At 44.2% G+C, this 21,619-nt stretch overlaps 1 protein-coding gene across 1 annotated transcript; it reads left to right on the top strand.

Moving 5' to 3' along the window:
* The first annotated feature begins 71 nt into the window (after positions 1-71).
* Positions 72-21,023, top strand: il17rd (interleukin 17 receptor D). Its single transcript, XM_053869211.1, has 16 exons — positions 72-238; positions 11,150-11,204; positions 12,896-13,018; positions 16,264-16,382; positions 16,620-16,740; positions 17,001-17,045; positions 17,145-17,296; positions 17,787-17,852; positions 17,922-17,976; positions 18,057-18,167; positions 18,249-18,433; positions 18,512-18,627; positions 18,699-18,947; positions 19,040-19,531; positions 19,593-19,870; positions 20,221-21,023. The coding sequence occupies exons 1-16, from the start codon at positions 119-121 to the stop codon at positions 20,331-20,333; spliced, it is 2,400 nt and encodes a 799-aa protein (XP_053725186.1). The 5' UTR covers positions 72-118; the 3' UTR covers positions 20,334-21,023.
* Positions 21,024-21,619: the final 596 nt, after the last annotated feature.

Genomic DNA, 21,619 nt, shown 5'->3' on the forward strand with positions numbered 1-21,619 from the left:
GCCCAGATCGTGTCCGACCAGAGCCTCCGGGCGTGAACAAGCGCCGCCTGCCGACTGGATCGAGGATGTCCGTGGACTCAGAAGTGCTCAGTCGCAGTCTGTCCAGACGTGAGGAGGAATGGCGAGCCCTCTCAGCGTCTTCGTCTTTATCTCTGCTGTATATCTCTGTCCAGAATTGTCTTGTGGATCTACGACCTCAGGGAACAGAAGGGCGAACCAAGAACGATGTGGCTTCAAGGTAAACTATTGTTGTGTCGTCGTTTTTAGCACAAACCTACTCCTGCTGTTCGAGGCTTAAAACTTTCTCTTTCTTCAAACTTTCAAAGTCTGTAAATAGAGGACATCAGACACTGCAAACCGCGAAGGTGACTTGCGGTTTAAAGCAACTTTGCTAAAACATGTAACATTCACATCGGTCTGTCACGCTACCTTCGCTACCTGCGGCGTCGCACACCTAACGAAACTCCACAGGAAAAAGGTATCATTTCAAATATCTCATAGTTTTCAGAATGAAGGTTACGTTTCTGTCTAAATGTTTGAAACGGGCGACCCTATATTAAAGTCCCGCTGTATTCGGATAATTTTTTAATCCAGACCTGCAAACCTGTAATAAACTTTTTAACCGATACAATTCAACCCCTAAATAAATATATATATATATATATATATATATATATATATATATATATATATATATATATATATATATATATATATATATATATTAAATAGAAATTTCCTATAAATCAAATGAACTTTGGCGAGATTCAAATAGTGAAAACCGTTCACGTTTCGGACTTCAAAAAGTTCAATTCAATATCTTTTTACCCACCCCGAATAACCATCTTTGCTTTTATGATTTAAACATTGTGCCCCAGTCATGTGAACAGATACGTTCCTCAGCTGCCTGTAAACTCCATCCTTCAGGGTTGTTTATGGTTTTAACTCCCACAAATGCACCACAGATGAAGGAAATCTATTCCAAACTAAACTAAGTTGCACCCACTAGTCGTAATTCAACACAAAATGTCTTCATGGTGAAATGATCTTTTGAACTATGAAAGTGGAAGAGCATCAAAACTTTTTCCCCCTTATCACTCAGGTGTCTCACTCTGTTGTGGTGTGTCTGGTGTGTGTCTTAAGCAGGTTTCAATGTTCCTGTGTTGATAGATGATAAGTGTGTGTGTGTGTGTGTGTGTGTGTGTCGGCTTCCTTCTCCTGACTTTGTAGTATTTTCTACAGGAAGCTTCACACTGTTTACTCTGCTGAAACATTCCTTCCTGTTAGGACCCCCCCAACAGCCACCATTAACCCCCCACCCCCCCACCTCCAACACACACTCTGCATCCTCTCTACCTCCTCTTTTCTCCTGCGTCCCCCTTTCTTTTCAGACGCACTTCAAAAGCTTCCTGGATGTGGGGGTGTAAGGGCCCTCTATTGTACAGGTGTGAAGTTTTTCAGGATCGCGTGTGAGTCGGGAGGAAAACGTTGCATACATTAGCACTTGACTTACCTGATAACCTAGCTGTGAGTCACATGACCTTAACTGCAGTCACACTTCTGTTTGCAGAGTGGGCTTCAAATTTACAGGTTCACTTCCTCATTTTAAAGTCATTTAAGCGTTAATGTTGACACCAAATCAGTTAGTAGTGGTGGAAATCAAAACTCTTCTTTTCGTATTATTTTAGTGTTTAATTTCCAACTGCCGTCATACACCAAAATCTTAATGTAAACGTGCGAGACAAATATAGGTTGCTGTATGTAACACCATGGGTGTAAAGCTGTCTAGTAAACATGGTAAACACAGTTACGTGGTAACATACAGGTAGAGAAGAATGAGGCCAAATCTTCCCTTCAAGATGCTTGTCTTTATATTATCTGTCGCTGTCAAAGATAGTTTTCCATAACTGCTTTTATATCACTGGGTGCAAATGCAACCAATAATAATGGTGTTATTCTAATAATATGTTAGAGCTTCTGTGTTGGTAGACTTTTCGATTGCAGTGGTTTGCTGGTTCAAATAACACCTTAGGAAGTGATGACAGTTTTTGTTACAAACAAGAAGGTGATTATTTAAGGAGAAGGCTCTGCCTCTAGCCTTTAAAGTATCAATGTTTAGAAGTGACTTAGTTCAATATCTTGTTTGTTGAATTCCTAACGAAATCTTGGCTTTGGTCGTGAGAAGGTTTTACATTTTGGGACAGATGTTCTCTCTGTGACTTGGCTTCAGTGCGGGTGATGGCACTGACACATGCGTCTGTCAGCCAAGACTCTGCTCTCGTTGACTCTGCAGCATCGCAGTCGCATTCCGGCCTCGTCACTCAAGCAATATGCAAATGATTGCTTCGGTAAAGCAGGTTAGAACAGTGTATCCTGTTGGCCTGTGCTGATGAAGAACGAATCATTTTCTGTGCTGACGTCCTTCCCTGCTGCGATTAGAAGCAGCTGGAGGCTGAGTCCACAATTGTCTCCTGTGAATGTTGTTTTGGGCGACGCTGGATCCGGCATTAATGCAAATCCAGTGTCAGAACTGAGGTTTAGTCTTGCTGCAAACATACTGTGATGTCATCAAATAAAGGTCAGACTGCCTTTAACTTCGGTCAGACCTTTGAGCGAACATCTGGTATAACTGCGCCGTCGCACGAGAACGAAGAGCACCTCGGATTTTCGCCTGTAATTATTATCACTCAGTAAGAGGTGGAATTTGTTTCTTCTTTAAATCCCCGAGAGAGAAATGTGTTCGTCATTACAACGCCTTTTTTGGCTTGGTAAGGGCAAACACACTCCAGCTTCACTGAGTGACGCCATATTCCCCAGCATCTTGCATTTTTAATTTCAGTGATCTATTTTCCAGGTGACTTGAATTCCAACCGCTAAGTCTTCAGGCTGCTCCGTGCATGCCCTTACAAGATGACCTTTCACCCTGTACTCTTTCATTACTTCTCCCTTTGTCACTAGAGGAAATCCTCGTCGACTGGTTACTTCCAGGCTTTGTCTTGTCGGTTCTCAATTATTATTAGAAGCTGAAATGTTTCTCCTGGCAGTGACAACTGGTGAGGAGAAGCATTCTCCTGGAATAGAAGAGAGCGTCTCATGAAGTGCAACTGTTATAAAAGGCAGATTCAAAAACAACATCTGCATCTGAGCTTTAATATCCCCTGAATACAATCATGGGTTCTTCCAGCAGAGCTTACTGGATAGAGTTTCACAGCCAGTGCAGCCCCCTCACCAGCCTGGCTTCAGCCCAGACTCACCAGTTGGAAGGCCGACTTAGATCGGAGATTAGAAGCTTCCTGTCTCGTATTTCAGTGTCTCACCTGCACCAGAGCCACGGGCTGAGTAAATCAAAGGCTTTTCATCTCACATGGATAATCATTCAGATAACGCTCTTGCATGTCCACCTTCATCTGGAAGAGCATTTTATTGTCTTCCATGAGCTGTGATTGTGTGGTGAAATCATCAGTGCTCTGTCAAAGCACTTGTGTCCTGGAAGTTTCTTTTCCCCACTTGGTTTATGATGACTTCCCAGAATTCAGGTGGAAGAAGTTTTTTTTTTTTTTTGGAATGATTTAAGTGTCTCGCACATCTGCTGAAGCCATCTGATCAGTCTCTGAGGCGGAAGACTCACTAGAAAACCATTCATTGTCCTTATGCTCTCCTCCTGGCTATGTCTTTTCCACCTTGAGCTGCTGTCACTGTCTCGGGGCGGCTCACTCCAGAGTCCTCCAGAGGTTCACTATGTTCTTGGCATAGTGTCCTGCACTTTCGATGTGAAACAGGTGTGTTCTGTTGTCCAAATCTGGCAGAAGGTGATAAATCTGAGGTCAGCTTTCATAAAATTAATCGTAATAGGTGATGTGTGATTTTTAGAATGTTACTGTCTTACAAGAAAGCGACTTCCATTGTATGTCATATTACCAAAACCAAATTCTAAACTTGTCAAACACAACTCTTGGGGCGGTTAAATCACTTTGGCACAGAAGAACTTGAAATCTGTATGGTTGACTTGGAATTTAATTCCAAACTTACCTATAGGATCAACTAACATGTCAGACAAACCGTGATCATGTTCACTCCAAGTGGTGCCAAGATTATAACTGGCGTCATAAATTCTAAGGCTGGAGGGAAACAATCGATTCTCAAATATAACAGGCTTTTTTTCACGACAATCTTAAATATTGATATTTCTGCCTGCTCTCTGCTAACCGCTGCTCTGTATAGCTCTGGGGGATTGTAGACACTGGAATAACTCCATCTTTGCGATGGGTGGTCGTCCTGAGCTGTAAAACTGTGGGGAAAGTAGCTGGACAAAGGTTATTTAATCTAGCTCCCACAGAGTTTCTCCCCTGCTGCATCTGCACATTGGTCTGTGACAGCACAGGCTCTCAATCACTGAAACAATTTAGCACCCAAAACATTACTGACAGAACCTGTTCTGGCACCTTGTTATCGCTCATAAGCTGCTTTGTATATTTATAAAGAGTGAGTAATACTCTTTATAAATACAACCACGATCACCAGTTTGACCTAATGTAACTCTTTATAAAAATATTTCCTCATTGTCTAAACTAATTTTGAATGTATCTCAAAAGCGTTTTGCTTGAATATTGTAAAAGATGACTTAAAGCTAGCTTTAGTTAAGAAACCGCAGCACTGTTCATCCTGCCAGGAGCTTGTCTTGTGTGCTGTTATCTGGCAGCTGGTACAGTTTCACTGTCCAGAGTTTTTAAAATTAAAAATGTACTTTTGGGAATGAAGTCAAGGGTTGAAGTGCGTCGGAGTTGTGACCCAGTTCTCAGCACACGTGTGAAAGCCTGGTTTTGACAACAGCGTTCTCTCCGGCATGACATCAGTGTTGGGTTTGTTCCCCTCCATGTAACCAGAGAGGGACTTTTAAGGGACCGACCGTCCCAGCGGGAGTCCACTATCTCCTCCCGAGAGGAGAGGAGGAGCCGCGAGGAAGGAGTAAGGAGGGGGGTCTTTGAGGGGCAGTCATGCAGCAGGAGGAAGGTGCAGGTTTTGTTCCTGCAGTGGGAAATCTTTGGTTGGCTGCTCTTTGACACACACGTACACACACAGGCATTATTTCAGGCTTTTATTGTTGTACCTCACTTTGGCTTTTTGTGCTCTGACCTCCTGTGAGGCTTTCATTTCCTGTTCAGCAGCTGATCAGAACTACCATTCAGTGTCTCAAGTGACAACCTGGAGCCGTTCCTAAACTTTGTGGTTGAATTTACAGATTTTTTAAACACATTCCCAAGCCATTAATTGTATAAACAGAGTTGATATCAATGGCAGCCTCCTTTAATAACCACATGCTGGCCAGGTTTTATGTTCATTGGACGCCTGGAGAATTCATCACTTGCTGTAGTGCTTACTAGTGTTGTAGTCAAGACCACACCAACCGAGACGAAGAGGTTATCGAGAAAGGAAAGGATCTAGATCGAGACAAGACAGTGGCATTTGGAGATCAAGACTGAGACAAGACCAATGTCGTATATTTAAGGAGTCTCAAACTGATCCACAATGAGCCACAGTGGGTGCAGGCACACATTGGTTAAACAATCCAGTGCAGCACCAGTCTGACCAACAACAGTCTTCAAACACCTTAGTGATGTTGATATCCTCTTCAATAGTTAGGAACAATAACATGCACCCACCATGGCCCTCTTGTGGATTAATTCGACACCCCTGCTAAATATCAAAGAAAAAAACACAAGAAAACTGAAGAAAATACCAGAATCCTTCTTTTGCCAACTGTGCTTACCAGTTATGACAGTTTTCTCTGTCGGTCTTGGCCGGTCTTAATGGAAATGTAAATGTCCTCCCAGTCCGAGACCGAGACAAGTCCAAGTAAAAATGCATTTGAGACGAGACCCCCCAAAAAGTGCTCAAAACCAAGACCAATCTCGAGTACCACAACACCAGTGCTCACTATCTTTTTAATGTTCTTAAAGTCGGAGATAACAGTTATTGTTATGAATTATTAAAAGCAGGATGCTGGTAAAACCCCAAATGTCCAGAAGTCGCTCTGTGGTGATGGTGGTGGATGTTGTGCAGAGCGAGGAAAGGGATTTTTCTTTTACTTTTTAAAAATCAATTTTAGTACATTTTAAATCTATTCAAAATCATAGTAAATGTGAATTGTGATTCTTATGTGAATTTTTTTTTTTACATACCCCTAATATTTACCAATTCATCCCTAATCGGCTGTGCTTCAACAGGAGCTTTTAATTCTTGGGAGCTAATCTAGCATAGATCTCTCTGCATTTGTCCTCCTTTCCCAAACACTGCTTTATTACACAAATGTTCATCTGCTTGAAACTCCAACATTTGGTTGCTTTCTTTTGTTTTTGGATGTTTTTGTAACTTTGATGACATCAATAATCTCTTTCTTAGCTTCCCTCAAACACTTGGATCTTCATAAACTATCTATAAATTCACATTTGTATTTGAATATAGTATATGCATCATCTTCATTGACTTTAATTTTGAGCCAAGCCTCTGGGCTGCATACAGTAACTCTGTGGATTTGGTCCCCAGGCCATGAGTTTGGCACTCGGGTTGTGTATCAATGGGCAACTAAACCTTTTTAGTTGTCTGACTTTGAAGCTGAAATCGTGTATTGAGTTTCACTCTTATGTGTGACGGTCATGCTAAGCATGAAGCACCTTGTGTATTTTACAAATCTTCATATCAAGTTTAAATGTGTTGAATTTAGACACAATGTTAAAGCCGCGGCCCATCATCTGTTTCGCTGACTCATTACTTCGGACAACTTCGGAGACAATACATGGTCATTTCCCCCGGCATATTTATGCGTAGTTCCACAGCCTTGTGGGTGACTGTTAGATGTACACCTTTTATAAACCAACTCGGACCGGACCTGACGCTGACCTGAACTGTGGTCCGTGGAATCATTGCTGATCATCAGAGCGGCTTGAACTTGACTAAAGGTCAGCTGTGAGCGCGCTCCTATTTTCTGGCCCACATCTGGAATTAGTCCGGTCTCCCTAAACAAATTGAGGGACAGGACAAGTCTTGGTGACCCTTGAAAGCTGCAATTGAAGCACTTCCTGTTTAATCAAATCCCTCCTTCTCTTCTTTCTTCCTCTCTTCCGTCTTTGCCCCCACAGGCGCTGCTGATTACTTTGCTCAGCATCCTTCACTCGCTCTTTTCAACTTCTTCGCTCAGTCGCCTTCCCTCCCTGCAGCGCTGTGATAAATTGCTGTTGATGTTCTTCTGACTGCAATTAGCTGTCTGTGTTTGGGGAATCCCAAGGGAAATTCTGCTTGGTCCTATGCTTCACAAAAGAAGGCTGTTTTACATCTAAGAAAAGAGCACAGATATCGTTTGATAGTGTTTGATCTCTTGTGTGGCAAGTCCATCCGTCAGCGCTTGAAATCAGGCCTGAGCGATAAACGGAAAATTAATTTGAGTTATTTTGCCCATGTCGGTAAATTTGGTATTTTAGTAAAAAGAAAGTATATGTTTTTTTGGTCTGTTCTGACCGTGTGTTCTGGTAGCAATGTGCATTCCCTTTTGAAATGAGGAAAAGCGTGTGTGGTCATGTGACGCCACCCATCCAGTCACAGTACGCCTATAGACAGATGAGGAAACGGCAAAAATCTTGTCATGCGACGCTCTCCCTGCGCAGCTGTGCTAAAACACTGGCCAACCGCAAACCTACCTCCCTGACATCCAGCATATAGCAGATGGTCGCTGCTTATCCAAGGCACAAAGGATCATCGCGGACTCTACTCATGCCCACTATGCACTGTTCTCCCTCCTGCCATCCGGCAGACGGTTCCGTGGCATCCGATGCAGAACCACCAGATTCAGGAACAGTTTCGTTCCTGGTGCTGTCAGGCTGCTGAACATTAGACAGTAGCTGCAATACTGTTTATTTGTTTATTTGTACATCTTCTTGACTAGTATTTATCTAATATTTATTTATTTTTTGACATGTAGTTTTGTTTTTGGAAACCGGAGGCCTCAGGCCGAAATTTCGTTGCCATAATATAGTGATATGTTTTTGTGCAATGACAATAAAGAGAGTCTAAGTCTATGCTTGCCTTGTTCTTGAAGGCATCACAAATTCGTACAGTACTCCGGGCCAGTTGGTTGGATGCTTGGTTGGTTTTCTTGTGCAGCCTGCATCTGTGAATCTGTCTTCATGACGCTGGCTCACAAACTCTGAAACAATTTATCCCCAAACCTTTACTGCAAGAACTTGTTCATGCTCATTGCAATGTAACTCCAAAAGTTCACTGTCAGGTGTTTATCCTGATATTTGGTGATTCGATGTGAGGTCACATTGCACAGCCCTACTTGGCACTGACTGTGACTTCATTCGTCGACTTCTAGTTTCGAACTGACCATGTATTTCCAAGCGTGATGGAGTAGTTATCACCTGCGAGAAACAGCTGGCGGGCGGGCGGAAGGAAGCGCCAGCAGCTGTCTTTACTGACTAATAGGAAGAGCGTGTTTTGGTGTGTGGAAGTGAGTGAAGCCGGTGAGGCATTGAGTGATTTAAGTCTCTGGCTCTGGACCATTCACTCCCGGAAGGACAGATTTATGAGTGAGACAGAAGTGTTGGGAGACTGGGCTTGCAATAGAAAGACAGAGGAATGCAACAATGTGGCAGTAGACCAATACGAGTCTGGTGTAGACTAAAACCTGACCACTTATTTCATTGAAAGTGTTCAGAAAGTGAAAACCGTCACAGACTAATTTCCCTCTTAACCATCGCAGTCGTACATAAAACGTATTAACTTATTCATCTTAAAAACAATGCAGGAAGTTCAGCCCGATTTTAATTAGTTCTCCATGGGACATGTGTGCTGCAGTCTACCACACAGCAGGAGGAAAAGGTCATAGGTCATCAGTGGAGGTGAGGTGAAGACTCATTAAAAAGACCATGACAGTGTAGATGTGTGTGAAGCTGCTGCAGGAAAGTGATGCCATGCTGTTAGTCCTCACCTTTTCAAAGGCACGTTTGAAAACGTGTTATAGGGTACCACGATGGTTTGGGGGCTGGGGTGTACATTATGTCAATGAGGGTCTTCACAAGTACGTAATTACAAACACGTGGGGTGTTGGGACGGATGTTTGAGTTACAGTGGCTGCTAATAAGCAAGAACACCTTCTGTAACAGGCACACACAGTGGGGTGTCCGTCTGATAGGTTTCAGGTGTTGCTTTGTGTGCGCGTCCCAGGTCTGACACACCAGGCCTGGAGCTGGAGTGTGTGTGTGTATGTGTGTGTGACGGAGCAGGGCAACATGAAAACAGGGTCAAAGCTGTAAAGTTGCAGCAGACTGGAGGTTGAAATGTGCCTCCTGAGAATCCACTTGAAATAGTTAACAGATTCTCAGTGGGGTTTCTGAATGTAAAACCTTTTGAAACGGATCCAACCATAATTTTCCAGGCCATCAAGATGTGGCAATGTTGCATTCTTCTGAAGTGACCATCTCTGACTGTCAGGGCTCCCCTCTTCTATCGCATCTTTATGGTCCCGTACAAGGGAGGTCCTAACATTTGGGATTTGGAGGTGGGATGAGTGCAATAGTGTCTGTCTTTTCTAGATCAACATTTGAGTCCTTAAGCTGTCTGACGATGCTTGTAACGTAAAGGGCTGTAAACGTCACTTGGTAGAACACGCGCATGTTACCTAGAGATGCTGCCGATCACCGATACCGATCACATGGATTGACAATGAATGTCATCAAAATGTGCACATGTTGTGAAAACATGAACCATTTAAACATTTTAATTCAGACACGTTTTAATATACCTCTTCAAGGAGGCAAAAATAGAAAAAAAAACCTTGCAGAAAGCAGCAGCGATTATGTCAAAAGGACAACTGAAAAACATCACTTCATTCTCTTGATGTGAGACGTTAGACGTGAGAAGTTTGGTGAGTCTCTTGAGACTTTGCTATGTCTGTGACGTATTTACATACTGGCCGCTTGTAGTGGGACTCCGAGACAGAGAGCACTGCATTTACCAAAGTTTCCACTCCGGTGGATAACAAACGCTGCACCTGACTCCAAAACGGCGACGGACTTTGTTTTTGTCTCTCTTAGTATGAGTTAGGAAGAGGGCCACAAGTCTTGTCGGAATGAAATAAGAGATCGTTTTTCTGCCAAGTCTGTAATTAGCCTCCGTACCTGGTGCGAGGCGTAGCTACACATCCGGGTCTGGTTAACCAATGATGTCATCGTGCCATCCTGAGACCATCTTGATCCAAGTGTTGGTTTAATTCCCTCCAGGATGGACAACCACACTACACACCCACTGCCCTTTGTCTTTGAGAAAAGGGTTGTTGGTAACTGAAGTCCGCAGTGGGTCTCCAGGGAGCCACAGGTGACGCTTTGGTGTGCTTGAGAGACCATAACAGGTCACTGTATCTGTTCCTTTGTTCTCCACGAACCTGTCGGGTGGAGTCTGGAAGGAGATCCGGGTTCTGTTGCTTAAGTCACAAAGAATCAAACACAGTTTAGTTTGTTTGTCGGATCACATAAGCTCAGAAGATGCTTTGGGCCTGAAAACTGAAACGTCATCAAGGAATATGAGGCAATGTTTTTGATAGCATTGTAGCTTCCAGTGCATCACGTGATTTAAAACTTTTATCTTTAAGGTGCTTATATTCATTAAAAACACAAAATGCTTGATTTGTATTTCTCAAAATAGATAAGTCCTCCCAGATTTTCACTCACTTTTTCTCTTTGGTCTGTCATGTATTTTCTGCTTCTTAAATTCTTGTCAATTGAAAACTCAGCTGCAGCGTACTTTTTGGACTGTCAGCAAACTAACGGATGATTTTGTGATCAGTGCTGCAGACTCACTGCAACGTTGTTAAAGATTTCTGTCCTCTCTGACCGTACTTGGTTTTCCAGCCGTGGTCCCAGAGGTTAAATGAGGACTCTTAAGTGATGCCTACTGTAGGTGTGAGTGAGTGTGGACAGACAGTTTCATGTTCATATGTGCCCTGTGTTGGAATTGTATCTGCTGCCCGACACTCTGTTTAGCTGGGATCGACCCCAACCTCCCGCATCCCTGGGATACACAGTATTTATAAGAAATTGAGTGAATGAATGACCTTTTTGGCTGAATCAAATGTACTTGTTTTTCCTCCTCCACACAGATTCAGACCGCTCCAGAGGGAAATCGTAAGCTCGGCGTCACCTTCAGATCTGACAGTGAGTGCTGAATTATCCTTTGTTTTTATGACTAGCACTGATCATTTTTCTTTTTTTACTTTTCATCTGTTTTTACATCCCAAAATGTTCTTCCTTGATGCTTCCTCTTGATTTAAATGACGGAGAGAATACATCCGCTCTCTAATCTTCTCTTTTCGAAGTGTGAAAAGCAGCAGCACCCTCTTGACCCCACATCTCTTCCACCCTCCGCCTCCTCTTCCTCCCTCTCTTTTGTTCTCATTTTCCTTAAAGTCAAGTTCCTCAGCCGTGTCGGATCCCTGCCTGACGCTTTTGTCCGTGACCATGAGCGAGGAGCACTTTCAGATTCCTCTGAGCGTGTGTGCGTGTCTGAGATATTTGTCTGTTTATAAACTTGTGCTCACATCCATATGTAGGTGCAGACATCCAGATATCCAGGCAGGGCAGATTTTAATGATGAAAACCTTGAGTACCTTTGTTACTCGCATGCCTGCTGTTTCAGTGCATAGACTCACATCGACTGCCTCCTCTGGAGTCCTGATAGGGCACTAAATGTGAACGCAAAGAGTCCAGGAAAAGCACCAAAATCTTTGAAAGTTTCCACTTAAATTTCCACATACAACTAAACATTTAAATCTCTTGGGCCATGACATCAGCATGAACACAGGTTTTGTTTTTCTTTTTACTTGGACATGAATTTCATTTTGAGCCAGCAGGATTTATTTAAAGCTCTTGTGGACTACATGAATTAAGTTGGTGGGCCCCATTTGGCCCCTGAGCCTTGAGTTTGATACATACTATATCATTCTCAGCTACATGTTAACATTGTTTGTATGGATTTTTCACCTCCGATGAAGTTACGTTGATCCCAGAATGCCGTGGGTTGATAGTATGTTACATCACCAGGAACACTGAGGTCAGAGGTCAGGCGGTCAATATGTGGTTTCTTCTTGATGCTTCAAGTCAGGTTTCATGCATTACTATAATTTAACATAACAATTAGAAACACCTTATTGTGTGTGTCCACTGAGGTGTGTGTGAAGGGAGGGGGTCGGAGATGAGGGGGACACAACTCACTGGCTTCCTTTTCCATCAGGCTCTTTTGAAGCCGAGCTTGATTTAGCCCTGATGCCGTGTGGGATATAGCGGCGAATTGGGAAGTGAAGAGTTATATAGTTCCAAATTTTCAGGACTTTATGCTGCTTCTCCTCATCTTGCAGACTACTTCAGTCCTGTATTCATCCCAATAAGAAATTCTGAAAGACAAATGCGCAATGAAAAGTCATTGTGGGAAAGGAGGAAGGGCAACCAGCTGTGACCTTCTTCACCAGCCCTGAACATGACCCCAAGAGGAGCGGCAGCTCACATCCGTTCACCTCCTTTTCTCCATCTAAGCTCTTTTCCATGCAACCTCCTCATCCCTCCATCAATGGATGAGCGGCAGGAGGAAAGAGGAGCAGTCAGTCGTATCTGAGCCCACGCCTCCCTTTCTTCTGGCTCCTAAGTACATCTTTTCTCCTCCTGGTTCATGGCTCGCTGCTCTTTCTCCCCTCCTTTGCCGTCGTCCCTTGTCATGTGGAAGAACAAGGAGCGATAATGCAAATTCTGCCTTTTTTTTGCTTGTGACATGTCAACAATATCCCTTAATATTGTCCCATTACCGTGTTATGACACATTAGGATGCTGAACTGCTTACCTTCTCCTTCCTTCAGATTGCTCTTCCAACTACCCGCTGGGAAAACATGTGATCCATGAAGTCACCAATGTCACCTTCAGCCACCTGGCATGTGAGGAGCAGGCTGGTGTGGTGGTCCAATGGTCTGCCAGTCCACTAGGTAATTTTTCTTCAGATGTGCTCATGAATTTAAGTAAGAAAACATCATTTTCAGTCTCAGAAACACGCATCGGAGTACCGTTTTCTACACACACCCACACACACACACACACACACACCTACACACACACACACACACACACACACACACACCTTTCTTTGAGATACAAGCTCAAGTTACAGCTCCTGACACACAAGCTGACGCCCTCAGGTATCTGCCTTCATGTTTAGTCAAGGCTTCTTTGGCCATTGATGAACTTAGAAGATCCACAACTGAGCAATAGTCAACCAGAGCTACAGTCAGCGTGAAAATATGTATCTCAACACTACTTCAATTACTGTGACCTATGTGTTGACTGAGTGTTTTTTTTGTCTATGTCCATTATGTGTCGTCATAATGACCGCTGGCTATAATAATTTTATTGATTTTTTTTCCAATTAATTTAGTAAGTAAAAAACAAAACAAAGAACATGTTTTTAGTGGGAGTCAGTGATGACTGTCCACCAGCTTCAGGTCAGAGTAACGGAACTGTTTTAGCTCTCAAATGTCCCCAGAAGCACAGAGGTACGTACGCATGTCCGTCCCTTTGATCTTCCTGAAAGACGGAGAGAGAAGATCACATCTCACACCACAATGCCATGATTTGACCGTGAAGGAATGTGTGTGTGTGAGTGCAGTTTAAAGTATCCCCACCATCTTTCCCCTCACGGTGACAATACCATCAGTTGTTTTCCCACACAACCCCCCCCCCCCCCAAAAAAAAGCCTGCAGAAATGTCGAGTGTGGCAGCAGCAGGAGATCATAAGTCAAAACCCTGGAAACAAAAACGAATCTGTTTCTCTATGAGATAGAATCAGACTCTTCATGGTGGGAAGCACTCTGAGAGGGTCCAGGTGATCGGTGAGCCTGATAATCCTTTAAAAAAAAAAAAACGTGTTCTATAGGGATGTTTCGGACTGAGCCTGAGGCTGGCGAAAAATGAGGTGTCAAGGTGATGAGGAGAGGAGGAAAGAGGAAGGTCATGAGTGAAGGCTGGTGGAACGGTGAGGTGCATGGTGAGTAGAGAAGATAGGGGTGGAAGGGAAGTGAGTGGTTACGGTTATATCCGGAGAGTAGACCGGCTGAAGCAATAGCTTGTTGAAGCCGCTGAGTCCGATTGAGTCCATGTTCTCCTGGTTTACATGCAGTGGAGAGTAAGTGAAATTACTGAGTGATGGACCTCTTCAGTTCAGTTCTGTCAGGTAGAGGAGGAGGCGAAGCTGAGAGGTAGTGGAGCCTGTTATTTTGAACTCGCAGTGATCACACTGACCGATCATGCAATGATTATGCATTTTCTGAGCCGTCATGTGAACTACTCACTCACTACTGAGTAGAAAAGTGAGGGGGAAATGCAAAAGTCGTTGAAAAGAGTACCAGCAGAATGAGAGGTAAAGACATAAGACTAGGAAGTGAAAGAACAAGGAGATGTGGTGTGAGGCAGGAAGCGAGGAGGTGAGGAAGAAGAGGAGAAGAAGCCGATGAAGGAATGCATGGAGGAGCGAGGAGCTGGCTTTATGATGTGAGAGAGAGCAAGAGGGGGAGGGAGGATGAGGAAGGCAAGGAAATGGCAAGTCTCTGATAAGCAAAAGATGGTTACCATCTTTAGACAAGAATGCTCATAGCAGTAAATAAACAATTCACTAAAGAAGATTAGCTTCAGTTTGGTTACATGGCGTCACCAGAACCCAAGTAAAGACACCATCACGAAGTCACCTGACCTCTGACACATGGTTTACCAGCAGAAGCTGTAAAGCACAAAAGTGATGAGAAGTTGTTTAGGCTCTATCAAAGCTGCTGCAGGACACATGATCTCAGTCTCATCAACACGTACAGGTTCCTGCTGTGTTTCTGGAACCGTCCTCACAAGCGTCTCAAGATGAAAGTGCATTGCTTTGTTGGAACTGCAAGTGGGTTTTTAGTCAACATCTGGGTGGGAACGTTCGAAACATGACGGAGGTAAAACATTACCAGCTCCCCTCTGTTTTTATGTGTAGAAATTCAGATTAGAGGCGATGAGGAGCACGGTCACGTGGGCTGACTGGAGGAGGGAAGCAGGACAGAAAGAGAGGGATTGAGGAGAGTGGATGGAGCGAGGAGACTGAGCTTAGAGACGAGATGTGGGGTCACAACAGGATGGAGCGAGGAAAGCAGGAGAGTGAGATCGGCCATAGATTAACAGAGCAAGTAGGGTGAAGTCTAGGGGGGGGGGACTTTGAACAGTGAGGGAAAAGAAGGACCAAGAAGGTGAAGTGCAGCTGGATGGTTAGTGGTGAGTTGGTGAAGTAGAGATGGAGGTGATGAGAAGAAGAAGGGCGATGGGGCACATGCAGTCTTGACTCAGTGTGTTGGGTATCAATGGGGCTGGACATCAGTTATGCCGTCTATGCTTGACCCATGACCTCGACTGGAACCAAGCACATGAAGTAGAACTGATGTCACCAGACCAGGCTGAAGCTATTAGCAGGACTGAGCACGAGATAAAGTCCTGTGAACATTTACGAGTGTTGGCTCCGCAGCTGCTTGCTAGATGCAAAAACATCCTGGAGAGAGAGAGAGAGAGAGAGTGCAAGGGTGAGCGAGCGAGGCGTGGAGGAATCCGCCCCAAGTCAGAAAACCGGTTTGTGCTGCGACTCTTGGAGATAATCAGAACAACATGGAGGTGGAGGTGAAGCTCTAATTACAAGTCTGAGCAGCTTACAAAGAGCCTACAGGGGTGGAGGGAGGAAAAGGTGAGAGGGGGCAAGGAAGTTAGGAGATGAAGAAGGAGCGAGTCTTCAGGGAAGACTCTCAGATCAATCGCTGACCTCATTGAGTTAGAGAAAAGAGGTGAGGTGAGAGGCACCAAACAAAGGCTAGAGGTGGAGTGGAGGAAGCAAGGAGAGGAGACAGGAGTTTAAGAAGGAAGCTGTATGTAATGTGAAGGGAACAGAGTGGCAAACAAGGAGGTGAGGAAGAATGTGGAGATGAGAAAGGAAAGGGAGGGAGGAGAGATGCTAAGGGATGAACAGGTGAGGAAATCATTGAGAAGGAAACTAGGGGATATGTTGAGGAGCCAGGGTAAACAGGGAAGCACCATTGGTCCAAAGGATGAGTGAATAAAGAGACATAAAAACACAGTGACTGACAAAATGGACATATGTGTTTAGGGGTCACATTTGTATGATGCATGAGTAGAAAGGGTCTTAAAAGGCGTTCTGTCTCCGTAGGAATCGAGCACATCAAGGGATTTCGAGTTTATCTGGAGGACAAGAATCCAGACGGGAAGCAGTGTCAGCACTTGATCCTCAAGGACCCACGACAGCTCAACTTTTCATACAAGAACACGGTAACTAACAGTTGTTTTCGGATCCGGCACCGATTCCCTGCTGCGAAGAAGCCCTCACCCACTAGAGAGCAGTCATGAACCTGACATTTGTCTTGTCTGCTATGAGACATTGTCTGGATTGTTTATTGTTAATATTTGGGGTTGTGAATTTTTTTTTTCCATTAAGGTTTTATCCATTTTTTATATCTTATGCTTGTGTCACTGACTGTCTATTTTTTCTCACCGTTACATTTTCAGAAACTGAGCAGTCAGCCTTTCAGTGGTCTGAACTTTGACACTGACTACATGGTTCGGGTGGTTCCGTTTCCAACTCTGATGAACGAGAGCTTCTTCCCTCCCTCCTTCCTCCGGACAAACTGTGAGTTTTCCAACACCATTGTGAGGCTGCTACGTGTACTTGCTAAATGAAGTCCGGGGTTTAGACATAGACTGGTGGTCATTATGTTTCTAGAACACTCCGTAGAGCTGCTCACTTTGAAATGAATCCATCAAAGCAGTTTAGTTTCAACTTCAGTAATGTTATGTCCATGGATATCCTCTAGTGGATGTATTGTGCAGTTGAGTGGTCCTGTTCTTTACGAATTAAAAACTGATATCAGTGATGTGTTCCTTTCACAGCCTGTGAAGTTCTTCTGGGTGCTGACAACCTGGTCTGCAAACCATGTGAGGCCCTCTTTCAAATCAAATCTGCGATGGCTCCAGTTACTTATGTCACATATTCTGGTCCAGTTGTTAATTTTGTTCCTGGTTTTGTGGTCTCAGTCTGGAAGCCCAAGACACTTGGCGTATCTCAGCTGGGCTCCAACCTCCACGTTGCCTTCGAGCAAGCGCCGCCCTCTTTCGGCTTCCACCTGTACTACATCTACTACAAGCTGCGGCAGAACGGCCCTTTCAAAGTGCAGCGTTGCAGACCAGTAAGACTTCCTTCATGATGAAGAGTTTGGTCCCTTAATATACTTACCGAGTGATTTCAAGAATTAATGGTTCTGTGCACTTTTTTACCTGTTATTTAAATGTCATTTTTGGGTCATATTATTTACTACATTATTTGTACTTTTTAACTCATATATAAATTTTTTATTTTTCCACAAATTAAAGGAACCCCTGAACTTTCTTTCTATCTATATCTATACATCTATGGAAATGACCCAATTATTATTCTTTTTTAACTGGATTAATGTAATAACATTTAAGGACTCTTTCACCCTTCTATATTCACGTTCAACCTTTCACCATGTTCCACGAGTTGCGAGTCACTACTAGCAAAAGAAGATGCTAGTATTTAGCCATAAAATAAATACTCAATGAATTTATGTTCATTATATTTGGCCTGTTTTCTGTTGAATTTAACATGAATGCGTCAGATGTGTACTGCTGTTTGACATACGCCTGTCCTCTACGCAGGATGTGAATCAACAGAAAATGACCTGCGTCCTCCAGAGCGTGACCCCGGGGACGTACACCATTGAGGTAGCTGCTCCTCCAGGCGGTGACTCAAGGCTTGTGTTCGCTGATCATCTGATGACTTTCCTCTTTCAGTTGAGAGACGAGACTAACACGACCAGGAGACAGACGCAGTATCACGTCAGCCAAGGTGACTCTAACTCACACACTCCCAGAAAAACTCATGGATATCGCACTGGATTTACACAGTGGCTCGCTCTCTTTCTCTAGTCCACTCTCCCTGGGCCGGTCCCATCAGAGCCATGGCCATCACGGTTCCTCTGGTCATCATGTCCGCCTTCGCCACTCTCTTTACAGTCATGTGTCGCAAGAAACAGCAAGGTGGGACAGGAATGATCTGCAGCTTTAAATCCAACATTGACAGCTTGTAGTGAAACAGCATGTCTTGGTCCTCCTGACTAGAAAACATCTACAGTCATTTGGACGAGGAGAGCAGTGAGTCATCCAATCAGAGCGCAGCGTTGAACTCTGATCGACCGTGGCCCCGGCCCAAAGTCTTCATCTGCTACTCCAGTCGAGACTGTCCCAAACACACCAGCGTCATCCAGAGCTTCGCCTTCTTCCTGCAGGACTTCTGCGGCTGCGAGGTGAGACGTGGCTGAGGAGGTCAGCAGGTGACGGGTACAACCTGAAAAGCTCCCCACATTAACCATGCTTGCTCCCAGGTGGTGCTGGACTTGTGGGAACATCTGGAGATGTGCAAGGAAGGTCAGATGTCGTGGCTCAGCAGGCAGCTGGATGAAGCAAACTTCATCATCACGGTTTGCTCAAGGGGACTCAGGTAACCGACGGCACCCTTGCTAGAACAAAGCTCATCTGAACGCAACAGATTCTTAATATCGCCACCTGCAGGTACTTCATGGAGAAGAAGAGCCGTAAAGGAAAGACGCCTGTCGGTCGCCGTGGTAACGGCAGCGGCTCTCAGACAGGCGGATCCAGCAGCGACCTGTTTGTTGTGACCGTGGCCATGATCGCGGAAAAGCTTCGGCTGGCGAAGCAGAGCGAGTCTGACGCGGCTCAGGAGCTGGACCGCTACATGGCCGTGTATTTTGACTACTCTACTGAACACGACATCCCGACCATGCTGAGCCTGGCGCCCAGGTGCGTAGAGGCTCATACTGAGATGTGAATGTGAGCACCGTTGGTTGTAATGATGAACCGCAGCCACTAACAGCTAATGTTGCCGTCTCCAGACTGAAGCTGATGGACCAGCTCCCTCAGCTCTTCGCCCGCCTCCACTCCAGTCAGGCCGCTGTTCTTGATCGAGACTCACAGCCGCTCAACGTTTCCAGGAGAAACTACTTCCGGAGCAAATCCGGACGCTCGCTCTACGTGGCCATCTGCAACATGCACCAGCACATCAGCCAGAACCCCGACTGGTTTGAGAGGCAGCTGGCTCCTGCAGGACCCTCCTCCTTTTCACCAGCAGCTCCTTCAGTCTCAGACCAGGAGGCCTCTGCTGAAGCCTGCTCGTCATCCTCGTCTCACCCTGAGGCCAGGCTGGACGGGGGTCTGGTTCTGAACGAGGTGGTGGTGAGAAAGCCTTCATCAGAGAGTGGCGACGGAGCTCTGAAGAGGAACGTGCTGCTTCTGGCCCCTGAGTCCGTTCCTTCTCTCAGCGAGAGTCCCAGTTCGAGTCCAGGTCTCCCGCACTGCTCCTTGTCTTCAAAGGCTCTCACGTCCAGGTAGAAAGTGACTAGACAGAAGCTAGTACTTCTGACTCTGACTTCTCACATGGGCCCACAGATCCACCTCTGGGCTGTCCAGAAGTCTTCCAGAAGAATCCTCTTCCTCCTCCTCTTCATCGGCTCCCTCAATTCTCCAGGAGGACCCTTGTCCTTCTTCCATCCAGACAGAAGAGGTGCCACTCGCTCCTCCAGAGCTCCCACCTCCTCGGGACTCGGGCATCTACGACTCCTCTGTGCCCTCATCAGAACTGTCCATTCCACTCATGGAGGGTCTCTCCCATGACCAGGCCGACTGCTCCTCCTTGGCTGGCAGCGAGTCGTCCTCGTCTGGCCTTGGTGAGACTCGGGATGTTGGTGTAGCACAGGGGGCGGGATATATATATATATATATATATATATATATATATATTGTTTTTGTTTACATTTGTTAAGGGATTCCTCCATGTTTGTTTGAAATGAATTTTCTTGTTGTTTTTATTCTTGCTCAATTTTTGTTCACAATTTTTTTTTTTCTATTTACGATTATTTATGATCACAAACTGAAAAAACTCTGACTAATCCTCACATACACAAAAGTATTTCTCACACATACAAAAACACAAACAGGAACACTGTGTCTCAGAAGCTTGCTTCCCTCACATTTCCAGACGAAGCTCGGCTTCATATTGAACCTGTTTCTCCTGCAGGTGACGAGGAGCCGCCTGCCGTCGTGCCGCTGCGCTGCAGCACCGCCACTGTCTGCAAAGCGGAACTGCACCAGCATCACCACAGCGACGCTTTGGAACCAGTGGCATCTTAGTACTTTTTCACAGTCAAGTTGTTGGAATAAGTGACAGCTGGAGTCATGAAAGATTAATAATCATAGCGTTTCAACTCATCAGTTGACCTTTGATGTACAGGAGACACAGCAACTAACTGGGACCGATGGCTTCAGGATTGAAAACGTATTAAGCTGAACTACAAGGTGAACATATTGGAAAGTTAACTGGACTGTTTACCCATTCACTACAAACATTCAAGCGTGGACTAATATTTCGGGCAAAGCTAACAACCTAACCACTGAGTCCGCAAATGTATTTGTCTGTATTTCTGCTTCACATTGTGTGTGACGGTACTTTATAATGCTTTTGTTTGTGACTCACATTTTCTAGACTTCCACACTCGACACTGTTTTAAGTGACAGGATTTTAAAGGGAACCAATTGGACACAAATATTTTTATTCACTGGACTATTTACAGTCTCAACAGGTTTTATTTATTTTTGCCTCATAGCTGTCAATTTCAAAATATTTTTAATCAGCAGTGCCACGATTCTGGATTTAACAGTAATATTTTTATGCAGAGTTTGAATTTTTTTCCTTTTTATCAAAAGGAAAATTTGTAAATATTTTGTATATTTTTTTATATTGTTGGAAGTTTTGTGTTTTTAGAATGTAATGTGGTTTTATAGAAATGTACTGTTTTATAGTACTCTTGTGTAGGAAGTCAATAAATTCATCTAACAGAATATGCATTCCTTGTGTCTTGGATTGTATTTAAACACAAAAAAGTAATGCGTGTAACATACATGTTACATACAATACATATTCAGAACTAGAATTTTGATGATTATTTGAGAAAGTGCTCTCCAAGATAGTGATCAACAACACTTGAATACCTAGAAAAAAAACCCCATATACCTCACCAACTACATATGTCATTTGTCAACAGAGAATAGTAAGATTAATAGAAAATAAATCTTACAAAACCATTGTAATATCTATTTTTAGGTTGTTGCATTTCTTTTTATTTTACAATATTTTTTCTTGTGCCATGTTGCTTCTGTTGACTGAACAAAATGCTCACTTTTCTCAGTCAATACTGTAGTTGTTTTAAACATGTAAACGCCTATATAACATGCGTGTGCTGATAATGGTATCATGTGACCGGGCCAATGTCATCTCCTGCAGCCACGGAGTTATAGTTATTGCTGGTGTTTATTACTGATTGTGTTAGAATAGCAGTCTGAAAGATGATTTTCGGCTCAAATCGACGCCCGGTCGGCTGGTGACAGAACAGTAGCGGTTCAATATCTCACGTTTCTCT

The sequence above is a fragment of the Synchiropus splendidus genome, chromosome 6 (assembly GCF_027744825.2).
Source record: "Synchiropus splendidus isolate RoL2022-P1 chromosome 6, RoL_Sspl_1.0, whole genome shotgun sequence".
Classification (NCBI taxonomy): domain Eukaryota; kingdom Metazoa; phylum Chordata; class Actinopteri; order Syngnathiformes; family Callionymidae; genus Synchiropus; species Synchiropus splendidus.

Coding starts and splice junctions, on each gene's coding strand:
- il17rd (XM_053869211.1), top strand. CDS start 119: ATGGCGAGCCCTCTCAGCGTCTTCGTCTTTATCTCTGCTGTATATCTC. Junction 16,741..17,000: donor CTCCTTCCTCCGGACAAACT/GTGAGTTTTCCA, acceptor TTCCTTTCACAG/CCTGTGAAGTTCTTCTGGGT. Junction 18,168..18,248: donor GTGTCGCAAGAAACAGCAAG/GTGGGACAGGAA, acceptor CCTCCTGACTAG/AAAACATCTACAGTCATTTG.